General features: G+C 38.2%; 1 protein-coding gene across 1 annotated transcript in view; it reads left to right on the forward strand.

The window, feature by feature from the left end:
• Positions 1 to 21,393, forward strand: part of LOC144598986 (SH3 domain-binding glutamic acid-rich protein-like) — a 36,851-nt gene that overhangs the window by 14,894 nt on the left and 564 nt on the right. Inside the window, exons 2-10 of the mRNA XM_078409676.1 lie at positions 5,726 to 5,911; positions 7,090 to 7,170; positions 10,497 to 10,553; positions 13,557 to 13,640; positions 14,681 to 14,770; positions 16,946 to 16,981; positions 19,941 to 19,970; positions 20,230 to 20,256; positions 21,245 to 21,274. Of these exons, the coding sequence (XP_078265802.1) occupies positions 5,726 to 5,911; positions 7,090 to 7,170; positions 10,497 to 10,553; positions 13,557 to 13,640; positions 14,681 to 14,770; positions 16,946 to 16,981; positions 19,941 to 19,970; positions 20,230 to 20,256; positions 21,245 to 21,274 (621 nt within the window). The remainder of the gene's footprint in view (positions 1 to 5,725; positions 5,912 to 7,089; positions 7,171 to 10,496; positions 10,554 to 13,556; positions 13,641 to 14,680; positions 14,771 to 16,945; positions 16,982 to 19,940; positions 19,971 to 20,229; positions 20,257 to 21,244; positions 21,275 to 21,393) is intronic.

Raw genomic sequence — 21,393 nt, forward strand, 5'->3', positions numbered from 1 at the left:
GAAAGCTAACTGTTTTGCAAATTACATATACCCCCCCCCCCCCCCCCCCCCCGGCCTGCAGATGCTGGAAATCTGAAATATGCACAGAAATAATTCAGCAAGTCAAGAGAAACAATTTGCACTTTCTGTTGATAACATTTCTTCAGCACTGGTAAATTTGGAAGTGAAATGTTCAAAGTTGCAGGAAAGGATCAGAAAGAACAAAAGGAAAAGTTAATAGTAGAATCTATTCCAGGAGAGAATGAGTAACACGAGTCTGAAGAAGGGTCCCGACCCGAATCGTCACCGTTCCAGAGAAGCTGCTTGACCTGCTGCATTGCGTGCAGTTTTGGTCTCCTAATCTGAGGAAAGACATTCTTGCCATAGAGGGAGTACAGAGAAGGTTCACCAGATTGATTCCTGGGATGGCAGGACTTTCATATGAAGAAAGACTGGATAGACTCGGCTTGTACTCGCTGGAATTTAGAAGATTGAGGGGGGATCTTATAGAAACTTACAAAATTCTTAAGGGGTTGGACAGGCTAGATGCAGGAAGATTGTTCCCGATGTTGGGGAAGTCCAGAACAAGGGGTCACAGTTTAAGGATAAGGGGGAAGTCTTTTAGGACCGAGATGAGAATGTTTTTTTTCACACAGAGAGTGGTGAATCTGTGGAATTCTCTGCCACAGAAGGTAGTTGAGGCCAGTTCATTGGCTATATTTAAGAGGGAGTTAGATGTGGCCTTGTGGCTAAAGGGATCAGGGGGTATGGAGAGAAGGCAGGTACGGGATACTGAGTTGGATGATCAGCCATGATCATATTGAATGGCGGTGCACCTATTTTCTATGTTTCTATTACTCCAGCATTTTGTCTTTTATTTGTAAATCAGTATCTGTAGTTCCTTGTTTCAACATGAGTGGTCGTGGTGGTGTCAGCTGAGAGTAGGTGATAAGAGCATATTTGGAAGAGGTTCAAATAGATGGAGATGAATGAAATCCGAATTATCATCAGTTATCTTCTTCATGGCACCTAATCATTTAACTGTAAGAGATGCAACACTTTATACGTCTTCCCTTTCCCATCTTCAAGAGACCCAAGCATACAGTATTTGATGCTCATGATGTGGTGATCTCTTCGTTGACAAAACTAAGTTTGGCCTAAGGGGCCATTTTGCCAAATGGTCATCAATCTGATATCTTACTCTAACTTTATTTTGTTGATAGATGCTTCAAAACCAGCTGAATATTTCCATCATTGTCGTATAAGTAAAATTATGAACAAATTACTTGTGTAGTTAAACTTTGAATTCGGATCTTGATAGCGACACTTACAGGTATGATGGGTTCCTGTCAATGATATCCTATGTTCTCTTTGCAGAACTATATAAGGGAAACATTTCAAGCCAAAGACCCTTTTAATATGTTCATAATATCAAATATGTTCTCTCCTCCTTTTGCGCTTAATGATTCTCTTTGGTATGATTCTGTAGTTCAATTAATTTAAATTCTTAAAAATGGATAGAAATATTTCAGTTTTACTAACATGTTGAAAATTTATCTTTGCTCTTTGTTTTTTTAATAGTGAGAGCAATTACTTCCTCTCAGCATGCGATTATGTTGTGAACGTTCTGTTCTTTGAATAGTTTAATTTAAGTGGATATTGGCAGGGTGGTTGGCAGTAGATTTAAGAATTGTTTGCCGGAACTGGCACTAAACTGACTTAGTTTGAAGTGAGAGTTATACATCTGGGATATTCTGGGTTTTTTTTTTAACTGGGTAGCACGCAAACAAAAGGTTTTCACTGTATCTCGGTACACGTGGCAATAATAAACTTAGCTAAGCTAGAACAAATCGACTGAGAAGATGATAATTTTTCAATTTTATTAAACTAATTTTTTGAATCTCAATGTTTTTTGCAAAGGAAACCAATTCCTCAAAGGTTGTAGTGCAAATGATTCCCTCAGTTGCAGCGTTTAGTGCAGTTGACATTGCCAAGAAAGTGCAAATGGGGATAACAATGTAAATGTTTTAAGACGTATGAAATTACTTCAGCAGTTCTTTGCTGTTGACGTAATATTTTATATGTGCTGCATTAAAGTACTTCATTTGAAATCCAGGCTGGTGGATTGGAATGCTCTGTCCCCTCGTAGAGCAGCTCGGGTTTCACTAAGTGCAGCAAGGGAGAGTGTCAGCAAAGTTCCTCGTCGGATCTTTCTGCAGCACTCCTCTTCCATCTTGACAGGGGGACAAATTATCTTGGATGTGCCTGTCAGAGATATGGCTGGTATGTATTGGAAGGAAATTAAAATAGACTTCTATTTTTACATTAATTTCATGTCTGCAGACTGTAAATTAGTTGACGTTTTCCAGAGCTGAAACTATTCGGAAAATGTATGAATATATTCACATTCATGATGTGGCGGCACACTGGCGCAGCTGGTAGAGCCGCTGCCTCACAGCGCCAGAGACCCGGTTTGACCCTGACCCGGAATGCTGACTGTATGGAGTTCACACATTCTCCCTGTGGCCACATGGGTTTTCTCCGGGTTTCCTCCGTAACGCAAAGAAATGGAGGTTTGTAGTTTAATTGACTTCAGTAAATTCCCCCCAAAGTCTAAGAATGGATGAGAAAGTGGGATAACATAGAATTCAGGTGAACAAGTGTTCAATAGTCAGCAAGGACTCGGTGGGCTGAAGGGCCTGTTTCCATGCTAAACTAAACAAAAATCCTTATAAATACAAAAGAATGGAGCATTTTAAAGTTAGAGTCTGATGTTTAAAGTGTGCCTTTTAAAAAAATCCTTGTGACCTATTCAAACCTAAGAAAGCCACATTATTTAGTCTTTAGTGCTCCAAACTGCAGTTGTTTAGTTAATCCTACACAGTTCATTGCAGACTCAGGAATTGACTTTAGTGCTTTTAATCTTGGGAGTCCCTCTTCATTTTTGAATGAATCTGTGCAACATGACTCTTATGTCACTTTAGTAGTTCAATTAATTTAAATGCTTAAACATGGATAGAAATATTTCAGTTTTATTAACATGTTCAAAAATGATCTTTGCTGTTCGGCTTTTTAATAGTAAGAGAGCAAATACTTCCTATAAACAAGCAATCGTACTGTGAAAGTTCTGTTCTATGAATAGTGTAATTTAAGTGGATATTGGTAGGGTGGTTGGCAGTAGATTTGAGATTTATGTGCTGGGACTGACACTAAACTGGCTTAATTTGAAGTGGGAGTTGTACTTCTGGGATATATGGGGATTATGTTTGACTGGATAGCACGCTAATTATATTGAGAAATTTAGGAAGATGGCCATATGATTTTTCCCTGAGGATTAAAAATCAAGTTCCAACAATATTTTTTGATTAATGAAGTTGAGATTTATTATGGATTCAAACTTTTAGGTTTTGATCCAGTTTAATAATGACAGTTATCGTACTTATGCATTGATTATATAACATATAAAAGTTGGGTCTAATACTTTGTTGGATCAGCCATTGCTGTTGAGACTTGCTGCCTTCAAGAAAGGATATTCTGTTTCTCAGTCAACATGTCTCTTTTACTTAAGCTTACAACAATACCAACCCAGACTCTACATTTTGAGTATAGTAGGTGAACAAATTCACCGGAGATATACTGTTTGATTAGTCCCAATGACATTTGTTGGTTAACCCATCCTACATTATTACATCACATTATGTAGACTGGGCATAATGCAGCAATCATTTTACACAGTGTACAAACAGCAGTGGAATCAACGGATACATGATCAGTAGTTATGTTAGCGTTGGTTAAACAAGTAATGCCTGGATGGGAATTCCTTTGCTTATGGTCATTACTTCACTTATGGCACAAACCAGGTAACTGACCTCGGTATGTGAAATCAAAGAGCTGCAGATGCTGGTTTATACCAAAGATAGACACAAAGTGCTGGAGTGACTCAGTAGGTCAGGCAGCTTCTCCGGAGAAAAAGAATGGGTGACGTTTCAGGTCGGGACTCTTCTTCGTGCCCTTCCTTTCCTTCAGAGATGCTGCCTGACATGCTGAGTTACTCTAAAACTTTGTGTCTGCAACTGGCCTCAGTAATTCATTTAAATATTGGCAAAAGCAACAATAAGCACCTGCTTGGGTTTTTAAATTCAATTTACCTTGGTAGGGAACTTGAAACCACAATTTCTGATCTGTAGTTGACAACTAAGGCAAGCCAACATGACAAAATTTAAATTGAAGATGGACACAAAGTGTTGGAGTAACTCAGCGGGTCAGGCGGCATCCCTGGAGAAAAAGGATGGGTGACGTTTTGGGTTAAGCAGTCTAAGTGCAAGTGCATTGATTCTGTAAGTAATGAGAAAGGTGATGGATTTCCATGAAAGTAGTTATGCTGTGGAATTCTCAAATCAATATTGAAAATTCCATACTTGTCAAAATAAACAAGCGGTCTTGTGCATAAATGGGTAGAACTTGGTCTTCAAAATATTTGTAAACACCATAGAGTCACAGGAATAACTTGCATTTGATTTGTTCGTCACTAAAATAATGGCTATACAAATTACACAATGTTGCAACATGTAAGATAATTCAAGGCTCCATGGGTTTCTTCTAACAGCTGTTTACTATTAATTTTTTTAAGAATGAAGTATTAAATATGGGGTTCGTGATTAGGCAATGTCTTTTCGCAGGAAGTGCTTAAATATTAACGGCTGCTCAGTATTTAATTTGACTTTTCATTTGACTTTGATTTTATGCTCTGAATTTGATCACAGTTTTTATCTTCCTTTGGAGAGTTCATGTGAAATTATAGTTTTCTTAATGTTTGTAGAATTTTCTATTGCCCTTTTATATTTGTACAAATAATTTTGAAAATCCCATTGTCATCTTTACTGGATTTAATATTTAATTATTTGTTTTTCACACTAAAAATGTAATATTTTTCATTTCTTTACCGGTTTCCACAAAATTTCTGAGATATTTCATGATCCAGCCAGCACTTTTGATAATTTCAAAACCTGGAAGTCCTTTAAAACTGAGCATCTGATCTGGACAACAGTAACATTTCAGTCCAAAACAGATTTATCTAGTGGGACTCTCTGATTTATTATATTAACATTAGATTATTTGGATTGCTATCCAGTCATTTTATTGATGATTTATTGTTATAACTTCCATTGCCTATTGGTTGTGCTTGTGGTTTTGATAACCTGCCGGATTTGCTATTCTGTACCTATATAATATTATCAAATTAATTTCCATTTTGTATGAAGTAAGTAACCCATTCTTTACTATGTTGCTCTATGATGGAAAGGTACAAGTGGTTTATGTCTATCTGGTCATAAACCATGTGTACCTTTCCTATTTGACCAGGCACAGTGTCACAGCAGTATAGTTGCTGCCTTACAGTTTCAGATTGGGTTCAATCCTGACTAAGGGCGCTGTCTGTATGGGTTTTTTTATGTTCGCTCTGTGACCATGTGGTTTTTCTCTAGATGTTCCGGTTTCCTCCCACACTGCAAAGATGTACAGGTTTGCAAGTTAATTGGCTTTTGTAAATTGTCCCTCGTGTGTAGGACAGTGCTAGTGTACAGGGTGATCACTGGTCGGCACGGACTTGGTGAGCCTGTTTTCACGATGTATCTCTAAAGGTAAGGACTGAACATGGGGATTGATATGAGATAGTAACAGTAATCTTAAACCTGTCTCACTGGATTTATATCCATGGTGTACAACTTAATTATGGTCCTGTTCACAGATTAAGAAGAAGCAACAGGATGTTCTTGGTTTCTTAGAAGCCAATAAAATTGATTTTAAAGAAATGGATATCGCAGCACATGAAGAAAACCGAAAATGGATGCGGGCGAATGTTTCCGGGGAAAAATGCCCTCAGAATGGTATTCCTCTTCCTCCACAGATCTTTAATGATGAACAGTATTGCGGGGTAAGAAATTATTCAATGGAAATTTACTTTCCTTCTACTGTTTGAAGTATAAGTGTCTACATTTTAATCACATGCCCTTCATTTTTTCTTAATTTCTATGAATGATCACTGGGGAGGTGGGACATATATAACATGAAAGCCAAACTATTCCCTCACTGACCTTTCTGTCCTGGGCCTCCTCCACAGTCAGAGTGAAGCCACATGCAAATTGGGGGAACAACACCTCATATTTCACTTGGGCAGCTTACAACCCAGCGGTATAAGTTTTGATTTCTTTCATTTCAAATAATCCCTGCATTCCCCCTCTGTTCCCCCCTCCCCCCCCCCCACCCCCACCCTAGTCGTCCTACTAGGTCCACTGCTCGCATCCTTTTATCCCCTTCATTATCAATTCTACCCCAGCCAACAATGGGTCATTATGGGCTCCACTTGGTCATCTGTTGCCAGCCCTGCTTTGTTCTGACCTTTTCTTATCTCCAATTCCCATCCCTCTACTTTCAGTCTGAAGAACGTTCCCAACCCGAAATATATTTTCCTGTAGAGATGCTGCCTAACCCACTGAGTTACTCCTGTTCTTTGTGTCCATCTTAAGTTTTCGTCTTTGTACTTTTCATAAGATCATAAGTGATAGGAGTAGAATTCGGACCATCATGTCTTCTCTGCCATTCAATCATGGCTGATCTATCTCTCCCTCCCAACACCATTCTCCTGCCTTCTCCCCATAACCTCTGACACCTGTACTAATCAAGAATCTATCTATCCCTGCCTTAAATATATCCACTGACTGCCTCCATAGGCTTCTGTGGCAAAGAATTCCATAGATTCATCACCCTCTGACTAAAATAAAATACTCCTCATCTCCTTCCTAAAAGATCATCCTTTAATTCTGAGGCTATAACCTCTAGTCCTGGACTCTCCCATTAGTGGAACCATCCTCTCCACTCCCACGCTATCCAAGTCTTTCACTATTCTTTTGTATTGGGTATTACTCAGAGGAAGCGAAGTAAACAAACTTCTCTTAAACATTGAAGAATATCTCCTTTTAAGCCTATTTTATATTTAAATACTTCATGACCATGCAAGTCTGTTCTCATTATGATGACTTCTGCATTGCCATTTGCAGTGTTAATTAAAAGCCAGCTTACATATTTCATTAATTTTGTTTTTTGCCACCATAGGACTTTGATAGTTTCTTCAATGCCAAAGAGGATAATGGAGTTTATGCATTTCTTGGTCTGACACCACCTCCCGGTTCAAAGGTATTTTCCTGCATTTTTATCTGTTTGTAGTTTAAAGTGATATGAAAAAATAATTTGCTTATCAAGTGCCGTCTAAAAATGGGTGCTTCCAGAGAGAAAAAATTACCTGATTAAAAATTTGCAACAATTTTAATACCACCTTTTAGGGAAGAGTTACCCCTGAAACAAACATCTAGAACTGAATAGATTGAAATGAAATTTTGAGTTTCTACCAGTTCAAAAACATTACTTTGACCATTCTCATAAGTTTGGAAAATATTTTTCTCACATCTAAAAGAAAACAAAAGAATTGCTTTTGGGTTAGCACCTTTCATGGGCTTGAGTATTCCTAGCACTTTAAACTCTCAAAGTACACATATCATGAATATTATCTGGATGCTATCTTGCAAATGGCCAGCCTTTTCTGTTTATATTTAGTGATGGTCCATGTTTATCTTGGAGTTCTGGACTTTTTAAAATTCAATTGCAGCATGATGCTGAGTTATTCCTACAATTGGCTTGTGTAGGAAGTTCCAGTATTCCAGCTGTAATCAGGGGCAAAATGGCAAAGTTAACAAATCGAGTTTATAATCATATGCACAGGTATAGTTAGGTACCGGTACATTGAAAATCCTGCTTGCAGCAGCATCACATGCACATAGACTCAGATAACACACAAAAACATATACCTAAATTACATATTCTGCAGGACAGCAAAAATAAAAAGGTTGTTCTTTCTTTTTCCCAATTGGGTGAAAAATATTTCATGGCACTGATTTGAAGAAAGGTGCCTTCCCTAATATTTTGACTAAATATATCTTTGTCTCGACTTCACTGATTAATGTTATGGTGCTGTTTGTTGGAGTATTGTGTACAAATTGCCTATGGTTTTTACATCAAAGCAATGATTGTCTTTCAAAAAGTAGTCCTGTGAATGTACTGGACAGGAATGAAACGGTATACAATTTTTTTTTCTCCCCAGGAAGCAGCAATTTGCTTTGTTTTGCATTCAATAGGAAATGTTACAGGTTTACCTGTAACATGCCAGCAGTTTGCTACCACGATGTGAATTTGGAGTGATTTTTCATCGGAATGACTATGATAGTGAACTTGTGAATAAACTGTCAAGGGACATTGCTCAGTGGAAAGAAGAGGGAATTCTGGTTGGATCATTCAGGGCATCTGGAATTGACTAAGTAGAAATGAGCTGAAGTATTAGGGATAAGTAGTTGGAACCTTGACGGCATTCAGTGGTGTTGGACCACAGTTGTGGTGGAGACTGTTTCACAATAACATTCTGTGTCAGATCTACCAACTTTAAATAAACCTGCAGTGCATGAAAGGTAACAGTTTGAAACATTAAGGATTACAGTTTTGGCCTTCAGGATAGACCAGGGGTCGGCAACCTCATCCGGCCCACTGTCTGTTTTTGTACGGCCCGTGAGTTAATAATGATTTTTGCAGTTTTAAAAGGTTGAAAAAAAAATCAAAAGAAGAATATTATTGGAACACAGCTATGTGTGAGGTGGGGGTGAGCTGCCAGCGATCTGGGCACTCACGGGGGAAGCAGTCGCCCACTGGGCTGCAATACACCACCGACATTCACTGTAGCCCTCACACCCCCGGCTGCCTCCAACATGTGGACCGGAGTCCAGGCAAACACAGACGGGATGGGCATTGCCTCTGATCACTCGGCCTCAGAGTTGGGAGGGAACGATGTTGACGGCTCACAATAACAAGGAATAAAATGTGCCCTCGTTTTTAATTTTACTTTCACGAGATCAGAGCTGTGCCTTCACTTCTGGTATCATTGCATCCAAAAGAACCTGTTTAATTTATCAAAGTACACTTATGGGTTCATTCCACAAATATCCTACACATGATTGCTTTAATCTTATTGACATGCCTAGATTGTTGAGCAGGACTGGCTCCAGTGTAATGTTTTGTAAACTAGCTAAAACAGTTTGTGTAAACCCAAGTACATTTGATGTTCTATAATCCCTTACTCTGGTTTGTTTGATTTTTTGCTTAAAAAAAAATACCTTGTGCATATTCCAGACTGACATGTATAAACGTATTGTTGATGTAATGCACAATGATGTAGTGCTTTCTATCCCTTCCAGCTGGGGAATTAATTTCCCAGGTTCGTGAGTAATGAAAGTTGACTCCTGGGATGGGCTAGAACAGGTGAAACGAAAAGGCAAACATCTGCCGTTTGTCAGATCCAGAATAAACTGACAAATGGAGTGATGAACAGGTCTCGAATTAAATTGGCTATCTTTCACTTTGTTGTAAGAATTGCAAATCCAATTTATTCTAAGAAAAAACCACAGCCTCCGAAGAAGGGTTCTGACCTGAAATGTCACCTGTTCCTTTTCTCCAGAGATGCCGCCTGACCCACTGAGTTACTCCAGCACTTTGTGTGTCTCTCTGCAGACTTCTGTAAATTTTGTTGTTGAAAATTGTCCTCTCAGCCTCTTGCACGGTCTCAATTTTTACATGGGATGTGAGAATGGAAAAGGGAATGGCGTACTATATTTAGACCAGTGTCGGCATCAATTACTTTAGGAAGAAGCTTTCTGTTTCCCTAATCTCAGCTCAGGAGAAGGCTTCCCCTGCACCACACTTTTCCCCTATTTTTAACTCTAACCATTTGTACAATCTCTGAGTGAGGTTAGTTTTCACTCATTTTCACACTGAGGACTCACCGTGACTTTGCAATGAGTTTAGGATTGTCTTGCACAGTTCACTTGCCATTTGGAGAAATTAATCTTTTCTATCTTTTTAGTCTGGTCTGCATTTCAGCAAAGATCCAGGAGTAAAATTTGTGTTCTATTTGTACCTTGCACTGCATATTGCTGTTAATTCAGAATTAGAGGGCATTTGAACAGGAGTAAATTTTGTGCTCTATTTCTATTTTGCATTGTATATTGCTGTTAATACTTTTAAAGAATGTTTTGTTAATAATGTGTGCAAGATACATAAATGAATCTTTTACCATTTAGTCCTTTTACATTTTGCCTTGAACATTATATTTCAAACACAGTTGCAATTTACTGCCAGGATTTGGATATCCTGTTATAGATGGTTTGTATGTATGTTTCTCCTGTAGTCCTAAATGTTTTATAATGAGTCCAATTTAAAGTTTGAATAGTCACTTCAAAATTTGGTTTCTGAATCTTGCTGATACTGTGAAAACCTAAATTCATCTTCAATGACTGAGGACCAACACTCGCAAGAACTTACTGAGCTTTCAGTTTTCCCAGTTCTTGATTTTCTCTTCGTCCAAAAACTGTTAGCAAATGTATAACCTTCAGTTTCTTGTGTTTGCTTTTTCTCTGATCCAGGAAGCTCATCAGGCTGCAATCATCCAGAATGGTGAAATTCCAGAAAATAAAACAATTGTAATTAAACATTGTATTTACTTATCCTTTTTGTTTGGTTTTGGCTTGCACTCGAACTAACTTATCCGGCTGTCAGTGGACTTGGTTAGTTTTGATTCATCCACTACATATCACTGGTTAGAGTTCTGTTTCGAAGCTGCATAGTGCTTAGCTGGCAAATATTTATCTCTCAGATGGTAACTCAGATGACATTAACCCACCAAAATGGAAGCTTTGTAATGTGCTTGTGATGTTTGTTTTAACTGTGTACTTATGCATCTGACGCAATATTGCAGCCCTATTAATTTCTGGCTTTCACAAGCAAATGTTTGCTTACCAAGGCCATACTTGGACCCATGTTATTAATTGTAATGGATATATAATATTCTATTGTGTAGTTTAATTTGAGGTTTCACTGAGAGCACAAGCTGCCAGATGTTTATTTTTTCATTGTCTAATTTTGCATTGAAGTTGCTTTGCTTTTCCAAGCTCGGATTAATGTAGGATTTTAAAAATGCGGAGATTATTGGGTATATTATCACCCATTTCTACCTAGACCCCAGAGAATTGCGGGATTTCCAATTGTAACTTCAGTTTTCATTAAGGAAAATCACAGTATGAGAGTGCATGTAGATTGATTGAGTAGCGTTGTTGTTAAAAATAGGAATGAAAACTATATAAAGCGGTTGGTAAACTAAAGTGTATGCTGGAGAACTGAGTTCAAAATATGCACTCAATTTCGGATTGCAACTACTTGCAATGTCCTGAGCTTTGCAGGTAAATGCTCTCAACTCTGTCCCTTGTATGCATGTGTAGTCAAATCTGAAAGCTTCAAATTTTACTGAGAAATGTGTTTTCATTCGGGATTTCCCAGGGAGCCAGAAGTTGGAGATGCAGATTAGTTTATTGTTGTATACCACTGGGGGTGCAATGTAATTGCTTGTTCAGACAATGCTCACAGAGTAAATAGGATACTTATATTAATGATAAATAGGACAATAAATACAATGAATAGTGCAAAACAGCAAAATGATGCAAAGTTGTGGTGCAATGCAAAGTGCAAAAAGATTATTCAAGTACAATGATGGAATAACCAGAAGTAGAGGTAATGGTACAGGGAATGGGTGTGACAAAGGTGATTGTTTTATGAGTCAGATATGAGTGAAGAAGTAGATATAATTAAGTTGGGACGTTCGAGCTTTCAAACTCCTGTACCTTCTGGAAAGTAGAAGACAGAAAGGAGAATGACCAATTCGATAGGCACTCTTGACAGTACTTCCAGCTTTCCTGATACAATGCACTGTGAAAATAGACTGAAAGAAGGAAGTGCTCTCAGTCCTATGATGGACTGGGCAGTGTTCACCATTCTCTGCAGGTTTACACAGTCAAGAAGCAAACAGTTGTCATACCAGGCTATGATGCATCCTGTCAGAATATTATAGTGATTCTGTAGACATTTGAGAGATTAGCCTCAGTCCTGAGATTCCCAATCAATCGCATTGAAAAATTTTGTTCTTGGATTCTGCAACAAGTTAGAACTTAAGCATTCCTTTATTGATTTGCTTTCAAGTGACTTATTTTATTCTTTGCATTTAAGTGCCTCTGATATTCAGAAAGCAATGAAAATTAAATTATTTAAATGGATGATCTTTGCCAACTATCAAACCCATCTGCAGTTCCTTGTGTCTACATCAAAGCTTTTAGGCAGGTATCAGGGGGGGGGGAGAAACCTCCTCCATTGTGCTGTTTACACCCCTATTCTGTACTTGCAACTGTAATCTAGGATGCTTCGAGTCAACAAGATATCCCTTCGTCTCCAGCAAAGTATAAGAGTGGGATGATTGCACTGGGTGGTGATTGTAGATGGCGAGTCCATGCCAACATGTTTTGGCCTGTTGATAAAGTTACTTAAAAGGCAAATTGTGATATCTACAGATTTAAGATAAATATTTTGCAAATGACTGGGCCTCGACCAGTAAATTGGGTCCTTTTTTGTACACTACACTACAGGAAATTACAGGGAAGATTTTATCAGAGTGACTATCAGTGTAGGGAATTTCATTTATGTGGAGAGAATGTAGAGACTGGCATAGTTCTCTTTGGAGAAGCGAAGATTTAAAAAATATTTTTAGTAGCTCAATTATGAGCATTGGAGGCCTGCATTTATTAGCCCATTCATGACCTTGGATATCTTACAATGAATTACAACTAATGGAGAACTTGGATGCGGCGACTGCTTTTAGAAAGGCTGGTTGCCCCTTTTTGATATGATGGGGTAAATTGCCTCCTATGTCATTATTTTTCTGGTTATTAACAGAACTAAGACAAAGCACAGTGGTCTGAGATGTCTCCTTTTATCCTAGAGGTTTGATAGAGGTACTTAAGATTCTGAAAAGCTTGGCAGCATTGAAATCGATAACACACAATGGGAATGAAAAGAAAGATAAAATTAAATGCAGGAAAGTTAGATCAGAGTGCATGAAAATGGATTGGGGCAACGGAAATGGATTGGGGCAATGAAACCAAAGCATTTGATAGCCTTGGAATTTAGGTTGTCAAAGGAAGGATTAAAATGTCACAATAAAAGTGTGTTGTGATAGAACAGTTGGGTGATGTTGCATTTAAGACTCAGGATAATTAGCATTGATCGCTTGGGGCCAAATAACTTGTTTCTGTGTTGGAAATACTTTGAAAATATCTGGATTTTATATTTGTTATGTAACTGAGAAACTAGGGAAGGATCTGTTTCTTCAAATCTGGAAGTGATTGACTTGAGTCAAAACATCAGGCCACAAAAAATCTAGATGTATCAATGGAACCTAGTAGAATGTAATTATTCTCATTGCAAGTATTTATTAAAAACTGGAAACGTGCCAAAATGCTTTTTTTTCTTTCTAATTTTGGTTTGATTAACAAAAAGAAATGATCGTTCAATAATGTTGTCTTTGTCATTCTTTGCAACATATTGGCATGGCAGAACTCTTCCCTCACCGCCATTTCTTTCTTTGGTATGCCAATGTGCAGCACTTGCTTAGAGCCAGCGAAGATCAGCTTGGAGAAAATAATGAAATGTTGCATAATCACTTTGAACGGTCAACAGATATAAATGTAATTATATATTTGCCTGTATTGCTCTGGGTGTTCTTATATAGCATGGTTTTTTGTGCATGGATTATCATTTTTAACAATTTGTGTGTGGATAGAAGTGATGTGAGAGTCTTTAATATGAATAGCTGAACTAGCAAATGAGCAGTATATATTTTTAACACAATTAATTTTCAAAGAGAAAGTTGCTTGCAGTAATAAGAAGTTTGTCATGCAGACTGACGTTAAAACTATAATGCTGTATACTTAAGTCAACAAACTGTTTATTTAGTGGAAGGATTTTACATGGTTTTCCAAATTTATGCAGGGTATTTTTCACTTTAAAAAAATCATTATCAGTACCATCGGAGAATTTCGTTTTGGTAGTATTTTATTTTCAGGTCTTTGGAGCAAAATGTGAAGATTCACACCTTCATTTGCTAGATTAATTTTTCTACCTCATGTTTTATGTAAATAAAAATACATAATCCGACAATGGTGTAATTAGTTAGGCCATTAACTTGCTCATGATAATTAACAACAGTTTGGGCTGATTTAATGCTAAATATCAATTCAGGTAGAATTTATTTTTTATAAAACTGGTTCGTAGCTTCTTGGAGGGAGAAAACAAATACACCAGAGAACTCGGCATTCAAGTTTCGCATCTGTGCAGATATCAAACAATGTGATGTTCTATCAAAATACATAAACAGTCAACTGAACTTATAGCATAAGATGGCAGAAGATTTTTCCTTCTTTCTTAGATCACAGGAAGAAACGACTTTGTGCTAATCTTTCTTTTGCCTGTTTTGCATTCACGTTTGCCCAGTTTCATCATTCTATTAAACTCTCCTTTGTGCAGTTCATTGATTATTTCAGTACTGATGATTCCCACTCATGATGTCTCCTCTGTATCAACACTAACATGTGTGTATGCTCTTTGTTTTAATTTACAGCATCTATAAACTTTCACCTTTTTGTCAGAACCTCTAGAATTCGTGGATTTTGTAAAGAAAAATGTATTTGCTTTGTTTTCTTTCAAATATTGATGTTGCTGTGTGCAGGAAAACATTGAGAACGAAATTGCAAAGGATGAGGAGCCTCCTCACCAAATGGTTGATCGAGAAGATGCTGCAGGAGAATCTCAGAAACCTGTAAACATTCCTCTTATTATTTTTGTGCCTGAGCCACTTCAGTTTAATTACAAACTCAAGTCAAATTTAATTTAATTTGACATTGATCAAGAAATTACATGTCCAATAATCACTTAATAAACCTCATATTCATCTTCATTACTAACTACCTAATTGAATTAAGGTACTCCATACTGGGTTAGATGAGGGACATGAATGGAGAGAGTGGGAAACAGAATAATCCAGCATTTGGGAATATTCTTTCCCCAATTATGAAGGTTGGCAGTCGGAATCTAATTAATTGCCACAGACTGCTGCAGAGGCCAAGTCAATGGATATTTTTAAGGTGAGGATTGGCAAATTCTTGTCAATATGTTTTATGGGTCAGGGGTTATGGGGAGAAGGCAGGAGAATGGGGTTGAGAGGGATAAATAGATCAGCCACGATTGAATGGTGGAGTAGACATGATGGGCCGAATGGCCTTATTCTGCTCCTATAACTTATGAACATGAAAATAGCAATATTTCTAGTAATTATGGTACATTTTTCCTCTTTAGCGGAAGGATGGTAATTCATTCTTTTCAAGACAACCACCCTTTAAGCTTGTATCAACACTATTTATGTGGTTGGTTCAGTTACTTTTTAATTATAGGTGGCTTAAGGGTGTTAATAACGTGCTTTGATAACACCGAAACATTTTGAAATATTGAATTGAATAAAAAATGGGAAGGTGGTTTAAGATTTTTGTCAAATACTGACTGTTATTGCTTTGTATTGCCATAGACTATTAGTTGCCAAAAATCATCCCAGGTATGAATAACAGTCTCACTGGTCATGCATGCACACATGATCTGTTGCATGACCTGAGGAGTTTACCACTGGTTGGAGTCTAGAGGAGGCTGGGGAATGGAAGCGGTTCCATGTACAAATGGAAGTGTACGTTTGGAAAGTGTCTGCAAATGATATTTGATGCAAGGTTTATTCTCATTGAACCCTGCATAGATTTTTGTTCCTGTTAAATTGTGAATGGATATGGGGAAATTGAGGTTTTAAATAACAGATCGATCATTGAGCAACAGTGCAGGCTTCAGGGACAAATGGGTCAGGTTGTGTTCCTATATTGCAAATGCTTTCATTTTGTGCACTCTGCAGAGAGTGTTTATTGAGTCTTTATATTGATTTGTTTATCTACGTGCAAATTAATGATTACAGGAATGCAATGAAAATACAATGGAATTGGTGTAAATGGGTAGTCTGTAAATTAGTCGGAAGAAGTTCCCAACACTAAACGTCACCTATCCTTTTTTTCTCCCGAGATCCTGCCTGACCCGCCGAGCTACTCCAGCGTTAGTGTCTATCTTTGGTGTAAATTGGTACCTGATGGTATGGAATCGGTTTATTGCTATGTGTACTGGGATACAGTAAAGCTTTGTTTTGCTTATGATCCTTTTTTAAAAAAATCATCATTATTACAATCATAAAACCATACTTTAGTACAATGGGTAGTGTAAAGAGAAAAGAAACAGAGCGCAGAATGTGATATGTTCATAAGTTCTTGGAGCAGAATAAGGCCATTCGGCCCATCAAGTCTATTGATCAAGTATATAGATCATGGCTGATCTATCTTTCCCTCTCATTCCCATTCTCCTGCCTTCGCCCCATAACCCCTGACACCCTTACTAATCAAGAATCTGTCAATCTCTGCCTTAAAAATATCCATTGCCTTGGCCTCCACAGCCGTCTGTGGCAATGAATTCCACAGATTCACCACCCTCTGACTAAAGAAATCCCTTCTCGTGATGTTGCAGCGACTTAGCTGGTTGGCATGAACTCGGACCAATGGGTGTGTTTCAGTATTTTGTGAATCAAGACTTTCCAATCAGAGTTGCTGATGTCAATATTAAATTATCGTTGCAGTTTGAAGATTCTTGCTGTATTGAGACATATCGTTTGCTTTGTCAGATTTTGTAAAGCTTTTACAATCTAAGGTTTTTAATAAACTCTCGACCATTTTAATCATGAGTAACACTATTAGCATAATCTAACATGTTAATCTCGAGTGTATCTCATTTTCATCTCAACTAATCATATGTACTTCTAACCTTTTGATACATTTTGGAAACACGTGTTATTGAGATTGTATTAAAAATAAATGCATTCCATTTTACTTTATCCTTTCCAATTTCTTCCACTAAGGAGTCTGCTCCTGATGGTGAAGCTGTGGAAAAAGAGGTATCTGGTCTATATTGCATGTTCTACAGTAGCTATGTAATGACAGCAATTATGTGAGATTTATTGTCTAGAACTTTAGAGGGAAGAGTTAAAAAAGGAATTGATTATGGGAGTGCTGGGACCATAAAGTTTAGGTTTTATGGCTTTAAAGGTGGCAGGAGCAGTGCGGTATTGATATGTGGACCAGTCCCAAATAAACAAGGCGATTGAGAAGCAGGAAGCAAAGATGGCAATGATTGGAGGACTGAAGGAGTTTGGAGATTAAAATGTAGCTTTAAGATGACAAAAATCCAATTTATTTTCCCCAAATCAGAATTTTACTTGCTGGGCAGTGCAAACAGCTTAAGATGAAAGATGCCCACTGCTGGCCAGAATGGACAGAGTTCCTGTAAAGGGCAGATGAGGGAGCCATGAGGTACGAGCATGGAAGGTTCATGAAATTAGCATCAAACATGTAGGTCAGATCATTGGAGAAATGGGATGGTGGTGAAAATATTTTGGTATTGAGAAGTAGGATGTGGCATTTTAAACAGCTTTCGTTCATCTTTGTGACAGATCAGACTTGTGGCCAAGGATGCTGGGTTTATGGGGTGGGTGGCAGGAAGGGGACAGATAGGTGTGAGATATGGAATGATCTTCCCGATCAGTTGGAAAATTTCATTCATCCAGCAGTATTATTACAAGCAAATTGGCAGAATACAAGTGAATGCAAGTGAATGCAAGTACTAGCATATCAAGTGCTTTAAAAAAAAAAAGTACTACTTCAAGAAGGCAGCCATCTTTTGGACACTAAGTTCGCTGTGTGGTTGTGTGTGTGTGGACAGGGTTGGAATCCTTTAAGAGCTTTAGAGAGAAAAGTTAAAAGAGGAATTGATAGCTGGGAGAGGTGACCATAAATTTTAGGTTTTATGTCTTTGAAGGTGGCTGAAGCACTTGATTATTAATTTAAGCACTTTGTGAAATGGATCTTTTAACAGGATCACTTATAACCTTCTGATTAAATCAGCTATCATCCCGTTCCCAAAGAAAACAACTTTAGCTTTTCCTTGTATCTACAATGCTCAATTTTGGACAAGATCTATGCTCCACTCAAATTATCACACCCTCTTTATCTGTAGTGGGGTGACCAAAACAGTACGCAGTGCTTTAGCTGGGTCCTAACTAGTTTTATACAGTTCTGGCATTATATCCCTGCTATTGTATTCAGTCACATGGCTATATCTAAAACTTGCAAATGCATCCTTGACTGTTCTGCAGGCTAGGGTCATTTGTAGTTGTACATCTGTACACCTCTCAGTATCTTGCCACTTACTGAGTTAACTTGCTTTGTTTAGAATTGCATTCCATAGTTTGACCAATTTGTCACAAGGAATATCTGCACAACGCATTGCAAGGGATGGATTATATTAGCAGTTTAGCAGCTTGTGCATGTGATCAGTGACAAGCGATATAAGTAACAATGATGCTGTAATTTACTATTTGGTTCAATTGAGGGGATGAAGGGTGTGTGAGTTTGTGTGCATCTCCCCTTTCCTCCTGCTTCCCCGGTTATCCCCTGATTTTACCCCACAAAGAAAGACATCACCTTCGGACACAATTTAGGCTATTTTAGTTTTGTGGACCATTTACATTTTTGCTCTGGTTCAGTTGATTAATGGAAATGTAATGGGGAAGAACTTCCAATTAATTTTTTTTTTTTTACTGGGATTGAAATTGGGGAATCGTTTTCTTTTTTTTCCTCATCTATAATTTATTTAACTCAGATTGCACTGTTTCCTGTTTCACACACTAGAATTACCATGGTAGAAACGAGGAACTACAGATAATAATAATAATAATAATAATGCATTACATTTATATAGCGCTTTTCAAACACTCAAAGACGCTTTACAGGGGTTTCTAGAACATAGAGAAGTGAATAAATAGATAAATAAGTAAACGAACAGAGAAAGGAGACAGAAGGTGAGGTGACCTTCAGTGGTTGAAGGCAGTGCTGAAGAGGTGAGACTTCAGTGATGTTTTGAATGTGGTGAATGAGGAGGAGTCTCTGACGGTTTGGGGTAGTGAGTTCCATAGGGTGGGAGCAGCGATGGAGAAAGCCTTGTCCCCCCAGGATCTGAGTTTGGTCCGGATGGGGGGGGGGGGGACAGGAGATTGGCAGCAGCAGAGCAGAGGGTGCAGGTGGGAGTGTGCCTGTGGAGGAGGTCAGTCAGGTAGGAGGGGCCAGGTTATGGAGGGCTTTGTAGGTCATGAGGAGGATTTTGTATTGGATTCTCTGGGGGATGGGGAGCCAGTGGAGTTTGTAAAGGACGGGGGTGATATGGTCACGGATCGGGGAGTGGGTGAGTAGACGGGCAGCGGAGTTTTGAATGTATTGAAGTTTACTGATGATTTTTGAGGGTGAGCCATAGAGGAGGCTGTTGCAGTAGTCCAGACGGGAGGTGATGAAGGCGTGGATGAGGGTTTCTGCAGCTGTGAATACCAAAGATGGGTGCAAAGTGCTGGAGTAACTCAGCGGGTCAGATAGCATCTCTGGTGAAAAAGGATGGGTGACGTTTTGGGTCAGGATCCTTCTTCATACTGTGGGAAGAAGGATCCCGACCCGAAAAGTCGTCCATTTTTTTTCCTCCAGAGATGCTGCATGAGGCGTTGAGTTACTCCAGCACTTTGTGCCTGTCTTTTGAATTACTATGGTCTCTTCCTCTTGCTTCTCTCACCTCCACCTCCATTCATGAACTCTTCTCCAAAGCCAACTTAAATGTTAGTGTCTTGAATGAATCTGACTTTTTAAAGAATATACTATTAACATAGAAAATCCTTCTAGGTAACAACTGGAAGTAAGAAGTAGATGGTAGTCAGAGTGTGAAATTTGCTTTTTCATGATACAGCTCTTTCACAGTTGTATACTTGCGTTCTATCTTCCTGGTTTTGTTTCTAACGATTATATTAATTTTACTAGGACAAGGAGGAAGAGGAGCCAGTTACAGAGGTTCAATCATTAAATTCTGAGTGCTGAGAAACCATTGTTACATCAAAATTAACACATCCACTTGATTAACAATTTTCATTTTCAAGCATGCCTTGTTCGTGGGTTTCAGAGTGCATCTCGAGTGCAAATCCCTTGGAGTTCTTCTCATTACATCTACACATTCTTTTTTTTTTTGTCTTCATCATAACTAACCAAAACATTTCACCTTATTAATTGCTCATTATTCAAATATCATTCCTATTATCATTTCTTCCTTCAGGATGAAGAAGAGCAGCCCGTAACTGAGGTAGATCTGTTACATGCTCCATCTGTTTTTTTTTGTCTTCTCATCAATCATTCTTATATTGTTTCCATTCCATTGTAATATTTCAATTGTAATCTGTCATTGTTTCCAATCGGGGATAGGATGATTCCAGGAAATGTTGGCGTGCAATTTGATTTCAATTTGGGAATTTCATCAGCTTACAAGTAGCTCTTTTAAGTTCCAAACACATTGAGCTAGGGTCAGTCTGGAGTGCTTATCTGAGGTGTTGATGTCCTATGATGCACTATCAGTCCAAGCACAATATTCAATAAATGCCTCTGGGTTAGATACAGGGAAAGCAAAAATCATGCGATCTGGCTCGGGTAGGGTTTGGACCTGCTCTGGTCCAGTCATGGTTGGCCTGAGTTTTCATTTGATCCCAAGCTTCTTCTGTACTCCACACAAAGAACTTGTTCTCTTGACTAACAAGTGAACATCCTTTTGGTGTGTTTAGTTTAATTTATTTATTGTCACGTGTACCAAGGTACAGTGAAAAGCTTCTGTGTGCTAACCAGTCAGCAGAAAGACAGTACATAATTACAGTTGAGCCATCCACAGTGTACAGGTGCATGATAAAGGGAATAATGTGAATAATGTTTAGTGCCAGATAAAGCCAGTAAAGTCTGATCAAAAATAGTCCGAGGGTCTCCATTGAAGTAGATAGTAGTTCTGATCTGAACTGTGGGTGCATGAGGTGGGGAAGATGGGTGGGGCGAATGGAATGAAAATTGGTAGTAGTTGTTTAAGATATCACTCTGCTCCACAACAAGGTTTCGGTTTCCATGTTTTCCAGCCTTCATTCATTCTTTTCATGTGTAATTTCATCCATCACTTTCTCCACATTATGATATCAATTATTCCATATTTATGTTATGGTGTATTTTTTATTTTGATTTTCTTTTAAGTTTTGTGTCTCTTTCTCTCCCTCTCACTCATTACTTCCCACTCCCTCCTTCATACATCATTTTAGGATGAGGAAGATGAAGAACCAGTGACTGAGGTAGTTTTATGAGAGTCCCTGAACTCAAGCTTAACAATGACTGATGTTTAATGTATTTTATTTACTTGGGTGTTGTATAGGTATGCGACTTGATTTGTACACTTTTGCAAACGTCATTG

Source organism: Rhinoraja longicauda, chromosome 12, assembly GCF_053455715.1.
Source record: "Rhinoraja longicauda isolate Sanriku21f chromosome 12, sRhiLon1.1, whole genome shotgun sequence".
Taxonomy (NCBI): Eukaryota; Metazoa; Chordata; class Chondrichthyes; order Rajiformes; family Arhynchobatidae; genus Rhinoraja; species Rhinoraja longicauda.